This window comes from Hyposmocoma kahamanoa, unplaced genomic scaffold, assembly GCF_003589595.1.
Source record: "Hyposmocoma kahamanoa isolate Upper Pololo Valley unplaced genomic scaffold, ASM358959v1 100190, whole genome shotgun sequence".
Taxonomy (NCBI): Eukaryota; Metazoa; Arthropoda; class Insecta; order Lepidoptera; family Cosmopterigidae; genus Hyposmocoma; species Hyposmocoma kahamanoa.
This window is the reverse complement of record NW_020653266.1, coordinates 2,268-10,148: the sequence shown is the minus strand read 5'-3', so window position 1 is coordinate 10,148 and position 7,881 is coordinate 2,268. Positions and strand designations below refer to the sequence as shown.

General features: G+C 36.5%; 1 protein-coding gene across 1 annotated transcript; it reads right to left on the bottom strand.

Moving 5' to 3' along the window:
- Positions 1 to 6: 6 nt before the first annotated feature.
- On the bottom strand, positions 7 to 7,660 carry LOC113229677 (trypsin epsilon-like; the record flags this gene model as incomplete). Its single annotated transcript, XM_026463355.1, has 3 exons — positions 7 to 113; positions 2,488 to 2,737; positions 7,471 to 7,660. Coding segments are annotated over 3 exons (547 nt in total), but the record flags the coding sequence as incomplete, so codon positions are not given.
- Positions 7,661 to 7,881: the final 221 nt, after the last annotated feature.

The window sequence follows — 7,881 nt, the reverse complement described above, 5'->3', positions numbered from 1 at the left end:
CCGCACCACATGTTCCGAGTGAGAACCGTGGCGTATACAGCCTTGCATTTCGGGTAGGACACTACCGGAATCTGAACATCCATTAACCTTTCTGGTATTGATGATGCACCATCCTGTTAAAAATTTGTGCAATTTTAACGTCACGAAATCTGAAAATGACCTATGTACGGGAGTACTTATCGTTCGAAACTGTGTTCGATCGCGTTATCGTACATTCTTTTTTTTGTTTTAGCCCCGATCAAAATTCAAATTTGTAGGTTATCCATAATGAGAAAATGATTCGATAGTACGGCCCCTGCAATTACCTATTAATTATTTCTTAAATCTCAATTACCTAAAGAAATTCGTGATCAAATCAATACTAAAAATATCAAAATCATACTCATAAGATATTTTTCAATACACACAGATACATAATGTTCAGACACTAATTTTTGTCATAAAATTTTACTCCATAACTGATGTCTATTTACATATAGTAATAAAACATATTATTTATAAATACTACATATACTATAAAATATATACATTTAAAATTAAATTTATTCATTACTTAATGTGCTAACATTTGTTTTTGGGGAATCCTGTACACTTGTTAACAAACCGGTTTCTGGACGGTTCGCTCAGTGTCTAGTTGAATAATAAAATACTTTGCCGTCTTCACTGTTGTACAAATGTATGCCTCCAAATAAAGATAAAAACAATGTCTACCTACTTATAAGATTTTTTTTATATTTTGTATTGGTTTGTTCGTAGCAAGGAATGAATGGCATCGAGACAAACCCAAGTAGGGTTTAACCGTGTTTTACATTATTTATGTATACTTTTTTCTTAAAACAATAAAATAAATAAAAAAAAGATATGCCACTGCCAGCCAATAGCCTTTACATTCGCAGTACAACAGTGTAACAGCATCTACGTACTTCGATAACAAAAATTCATCGTAGCATAAACGGGTCACTACCATAGATATAGGAATTTTCTTGTATCTATGCTAGTGACATGTTTATGCTCTTACAAGTCGTCTTGATCTATGATATTTGAAATAAATATTGCAAATAATAAATGTGTGCAAAATGTTTATCTACAAAAGCAACTCCTAGAGGTTTTTACTCATTTTTTTCAGGTTAATATGCCTTACGAATAATACGAGTATAACAAAAATTATAATATAGTATACGCCAGATATTCACATCAATGCCTGGTCTCAAACTAGGGAATTCCCTGTACTATGAGTACCCGAGCAACGGAATTATGGGCACTTCCCAGAACACACAGGCCAGAAACAATTGGGAAAAGTTAATTTCTCAAATTGGTCCTGCCGGGAATCGAACCCGAGACCTCTGCATCCAGCGACCACGATGTAAGCCGTTAGGCCACCGAGGTCGTCGAATAAATAGTAGAGTTTATTCAATGTGACGAGTTAAAGTATAATTTGTTCCCTTGTAATAGGTTATATTTTTAGTAGTAGCAGAGCTCCTTGTGAGCCAGTAATGTGAGCTTTACTGCGTTCTGATTGTACACATGAGACTTGACAACTATGTCTCAGGTTGAAGGGCGGTGCCCTTCAGGTCTTTGCGATTTAAAGCTCTAAGTGGCACTGCAACTGTTACGGACAGGCTTATAGCTTTTTTTTAATAACACACACACTCAATATAGACCCGCACTAGGGAAACCCTGTGTCGCGAGTGCCATAGACATACACATAGACAACCACAAATTACACCCAAACTCACGAGAGAAATAAATGTAGGCCATATAAATATTTATCCCGGCCCGGGAATCGAACCTGAAACCTCTGCGTGGCAGTCCAGGATGGTAACCGTTTGGCCAAGGTGGCAGTTAAAGGTAGTTAAAAACAAAACAAGAGGAGACCGTTATAATGGCGTATAATAAGTTTAATATGAAACTATTATATTTTGCACATTACACAGTAGTTGCAGTGCTACTTAGAGATTTAAATCGCAAAGACTTGAGGGGCACTGCCACTACGCCCGTCACACCAAGATGTAGTTGACAAGGCTCATGTATAAATATATAAATATACCCTTTTAACCTTTACTCTTCAATAACGGAAAACAGTAATGCTCATGCAACTGCTTGGTGACAGAAATAGGTACAGCGGCAGTACTTCCCTGGATGATCTCTTTCACAAAGAGCTCTAATGCTACTAAATATAGATAAATCTACTGCTATTTCAAACACAGCGGTGGCAACCGCTAGTTGTGCAATGCACGACGGGAGGTGAGCGAGCCAACAGCTCCAGCACCTATCTGGACGACAGGAAGGGTGATGAACTCCCGGGGGCGCTTATCCCCTGTCAGGACCTGACTGATTAGATCCCTGTGCGGGCTTGCTTGAGCAGGTAATAGTGCCCTTCTCGTATAACCAAAGATTGATAGAGAGGGACACTATGAACAAAGCTTAAATAAAGAGATATAAGACTGCTATTATAGATATAGAGAATTATTACAAGTAATTTAATACCTCTGTTCGTCCCCAGCCACTAACAACAAACTGCGTATCGCCTATCATAGGTCTTCCTCTCCATGTTAGTGGAATAGGCTGAATGGTGTTCGTAAATTCGATTGGGTCCACAGTCCGCATGACCGCCACATCCTTGTCGAAACGAGGATTGTCGTACTCCGGGTGGGGTATCACTTCGGCTATGGGAATTATTGTGCCGTTTTTCCGCCAAGTACTGCCGGCTCGCAGGACCACTGTTGTTGGATCTACACTAAAATGAAACAATTGTGTTTCTTCAACAAATTTTATAAAACAACATGGTCACAAAGAACTTAAATATCGACACGGAACGGCTCGCCGTATTTTGAGAACCTCGGTGACAAAATACTGACAAAGTTCCTCCTCTGCATATCTATACATTCAACTTGAGATATACTCAGAGAATATCTGGAGATAAGTTTAAAGAAAATGACATTGTTACACTTGCGTCAAAATGCATTCATGAAAATGTAATTTATGTTAAGAAAAAGTAAGGATAGACATACATTAATATGAGGAATGCAAATGAACTGACTGTCGACACAAAATCACAGATTTATTTAAGAGGCTATCTCTTCTGTAATCTAAGGCTATCTCTACTAGGCTAGGCTAGGCTATCGATCTTATACACTATTTATACACATATACTATTAAGTTTCCCAAAACTTCTCCGAGCTGGAATGAATAAGAGTAATTAACCTTAGCTTAGAGGAAGGGAGTCTGGTGATTCATCTGGTGAGTCATACAGGGTTAAAAATCCTAGTACAGATACCAGCCTCTCACAATGTGCATAACAGTAAACTCTGTATTTTAGTCCCAATATGTTTTCCGATACAATGAAGTCATCCTTATAAGGAACTGAGTACAGTATAAACTTAGTTTAATAGACTATTTTTTTAATGCTAATACTAATAGGTTCCAGTCACGGCTGACTGAAAAAATAGATGCAGATTAAATAGATTTGTGGACCAAAAAAATAGTGTCCTTATCAGTTCTATAAAAGGTAATTGTTACACAACGTCTGCGTATTTGGGTAACAAAAATTCATGATAGTGATAAGTATAGCTCTTTTAGGTTTATCATCATCAACAGCCAATCGCAGTCCACTGCTGGACATAGGCCTTTCCCAATGCGCGCCTTTTCGCCCGGTCCTCAGCTCGCCGCATCCATCTGTTGCCAGCAGCCTTTCGCAAATCGTCTCTCCATCTGACCAGAGGCCGTCCTACACTATGTTTGCCGAGCCGTGGTCTCCATTCAAGAACTGGCTTCCCACATTGGTTTCAGATTTATCGCGTGTATTTGTTTTTTCAAACAAACCAACGTTTCGGGACCTTTACAGGTCCAATGGTCACGATTGACTGAAAAACCAAATATATGCGATTTAAATCCGGAAAAATAGTTTCCTTCTCTATGTGTAACAATCGCGAAAACCTAAGAACTGTTTTAGGTTGTTTCTAAATAATAAATGTGCACAAGGCTGTATAAAGGGGAATCTGCCTTACGAATAATTTTAGACAAACTAGCTATCGATCTGTTAATTTGTCTAATTATTTCTAGTAAAACATGATATAACCGTAATATGTCGGATATAACCGTAAGCGAGACTGAGGGAAACACGCTTATCACTGATTTAGTCAGGAATTAAATAAGAAACGTTCGTGAATTGACCTATTCACTCTTCGTTGTCAATTCGTTCAGCTGGCGGTGAAATAATAACGCTAGTTGATTGCAATTAATTCGTTACCCACTTTTTACAGTAACTAGTGCGAAACAGGATTGTTGCGAATTTCGAAAGCATGCGCATACGCATCCGCGAATAATCTGCATAAATTAAAACATCCCCAAATTCTGAACGATTAAGCTAGCCAGGTCGATTGTTTTCATGCACATTGATTCTTTTGTTAATAAATGTCATAAAATATTGAAATAATAATTAGTACAATACCAATACACCATGTCACTTGGTGTATTTGTATTGTACTAAAACATTATTTCAGCTGCCAGAACATGTATATTTAAGAATTATTATTATTATTAGTTATCTGTCTAATTTAAATGAAAATGTTATGAATTTTTTAATTTCAATTTTTAAATGACTCATATAAATTTATTTGTTTCAGATAAGTCTAAGATTTACTTATTCTGTTATTTTTGTAAATGCTACTTAAGTACTACGTATTTCTCGTAGTTATTTCTATAGGGTGGCCCGGAAGTGATAGTCAAAGCGAAATGAGAAGGTAGTGTTGCGAATTTCCAATCGATTTGATTTCTACCTTGGGCCCCGGAAATGTATGGTTCGAAACTTATTCAACTTTTTGTTGTTTACGAAGGAACATTTCAAATGTAACAAATTTTTGTAACTTGTACTTTTACTATGTCGATGGCCCAGCGGTTTACATTGTGGGCGCTGGGTGTGAGAAGGTCCCAGGTTCAAGTCCCGGTAAGACCAATTCGGGAATTGACCGTTTTTAAATTGGTTATAGTCTGGGTAGTTTTTTTTTTTCGTTTATTTGTGGCAACAAACAGTCATACATGAAATAGTAATTATTTACATGTATTCCTCTTAAAATAGACCTATAGTTCCAGCAGATTATAAATAGATTACAATAAGAACGGCTGTAACATATCTTATAGAGTTATTTGTAATGATAACATTCTTGTTTTATGCGTTACTAGAGTTTTACATTAATATCATTAATTAATCTTTCTAAATTAAGTGAGCATGAGTAACAAAGTATAATATCATTGATTAAATATATAAGACAGAATTTAATAAGCGAACGGTAAATGAAGGAATTGCGTGTATATAATTTAGTAAATGGTGGGGGGACAAATAGTGGTCGTTTGCGAGAAGACCGCATAGGAAGGCGCACACGAGCAATGAAGCGTATCCTGCTTAGAAGCGCAGATGAATCAATTTCATTAATCAAAATTTTGTATAGCGAAACTAAGTCAGACATTTTACGTCTATTTTGAAGAGATAATAAAATATATTCTTTTAGGGATGCTTCGTAAGAATCACTCCTTATGTTACGACGGTAATTAAGTGATTTAACGAGCGTTTTTTGGAGCCTTTCTATTGTATTGATTTGAATTTGAAAATATGGATTCCACACAACGTTCCCGAAGTCCAAAATAGACCTGACGAAAGCGAAATATAAAATTTTAAGGATACTAGTTTTGTTAAATGGTTTACTGATTCTAAGTATGAATCCCAGTCTACGAAATGCAGAGCTTAATATGTGGTCTATGTGAAGATTAAATGACAATTTTGAGTCCATAATTATACCAAGGTCCCTGATGTTTTTTACTCTCTCAACAGACTTGTCTTTTAATTTATATTCGTAATCGATTATATGAGTTTTGCGCGTGTACGTAATTATGTTACATTTATTAATATTAAGGAATAGTTGGTTGGATTCACAATACTTATGTAGAGATTCCAAGTCTTTCTGCAATTGAATGCAGTCATTAGGTGATTTGATCACTTTAAAAAACTTAGAATCGTCAGCGTAAAGTAGATGATGACTATATTTGAGGCAGTAACCAATATCGTTTACATACAGAGAAAAGAGTAATGGTGCGATATGCGATCCCTGGAGAACACCTGAAGGTACTGGTAAAAACCGTGAACAGTATCCCTTTACGCAGACAGCTTGACTCCTGTTTGTGATGTAGAATTTGATCCATCTCAGAAGGTTGCCGTGCACACCGGCTCTCGTTAGCTTTTTGATAAGTATATCACGATTTATTTTATCAAAAGCCCTGGAAAAATCAGTGTACACGACATCCACCTGTGAATTATCATTAAGTGATTGCGACAGGTGCTCCACAAAAGTAATCATATTTGTATCAACGCTTCGTTTTTTAAAGAATCCATGTTGTTGTTCAGAGATGTAGTTTCGGTAAGCGAAGGACATCTGGGAGGTTACAATTTTTTCCAAAATTTTTCCTAAAACACAGAGTTTTAAAATCGGTCTGTATTCTGTGATATGATCTCGCATGGTGTTTTTTGGTGTAGGGGTAATAAGCGACCTCTTCCAAATTGCAGGGAATATACCGGATGCAATAGAGGCTCGAAAAATTAATAGAATGGGCAACGCGAGTTCTTTAGCGCAAGTAGATATAAAATAGGATGAATTTCATCAGAACCTGCACCCTTATGAATATTAACATGTTTGAGTTCCTTAAAGACCAAATCGTAATTTATATTTATCGAACTCATTTCTACGGTTGTTTCAAAACTGTTCAAGAGCAAGTCTTTTAATTCACTGTCTTGGGGTGATATAAAGACGGAGTTGAAATAATTGTTGAAAGCTTCACAAACCTCATTGCCATTAGTGATTGATTCGCCCTTATACATCATTCTTTCGGGAATGACAGAATTAGAGTTTTTTGATTTTACAAAAGACCAAAAGTATTTTGGATTTTCTGTGAACTTATTTTCGGAGAAGGAAATATAATTTTTATAAGTTTTTTGTTCTAATATCTTTAATCTCTTTCGTAGCATAGAAAAAGTACGGTAATCACTCAAATTGTCATAACGCTTCCATTTTTTGTGGTATTTACATTTTTCTGTCGAAAGTTTTATAAGAGGTTTTGTATACCAGGACGGGTAGTGTTGTTTATCATTTAAATTACAGCTAGGGACATGCTTACATATAAGGTTGTTAATAATTTCATAAAAGTAGCTTGTCATGGATTGTATGATGATTGTATGATGATAGTTCTGGGTAGCACCCTAGAATTGAGTTGTTCTAGTACTCGTTGTGCAGGAAATTTCCTAGTTTGAGACCAGGCATTTCGTGTGATTGTCTGACACATTATCAATTAAGCAATACGTCACACAGTCAGTAATTTATCTAGTCAATAACTTGTATAGACCTCGCGTACAATAATTGTAAATATATCGTTTTTGTTCTAACTGTAACCAAAATCTATTCTTATTTTGAAAATTCCACTTACTTCTGCGCACAATGAGCAGCAGTAAGAATATAATTCTCGCTCACGACGAACCCGCCACAGAAATAAGAGTTGTTGACGATGAAGGAGACCTGGTACGGGTGTTCCTCGATTGTTGTCTCCTGGCCTCCTACGATCCTGTCGTCGTTATCACCTGGTTGCCTCGTGTTAGGCAATTCGACGGGGAAAAAATCTGTAAAAAGCAAAAACATTAAAGACCCATTAACATATGATACAGTAGCTTGTGCGTTAGAAAAATGTTAAGAAACTGTAGCGAGAGTAGTTGTTACTCCTTTTTTTTTAATGATATCAAGTGACGGGACGAACAAGTCATGCCACCAGCGGCACGACTGTCCATAACAGTTACAGAACCACTCAGAGCTTTAAATGACAATGATCTAAGTGTACTGCAAT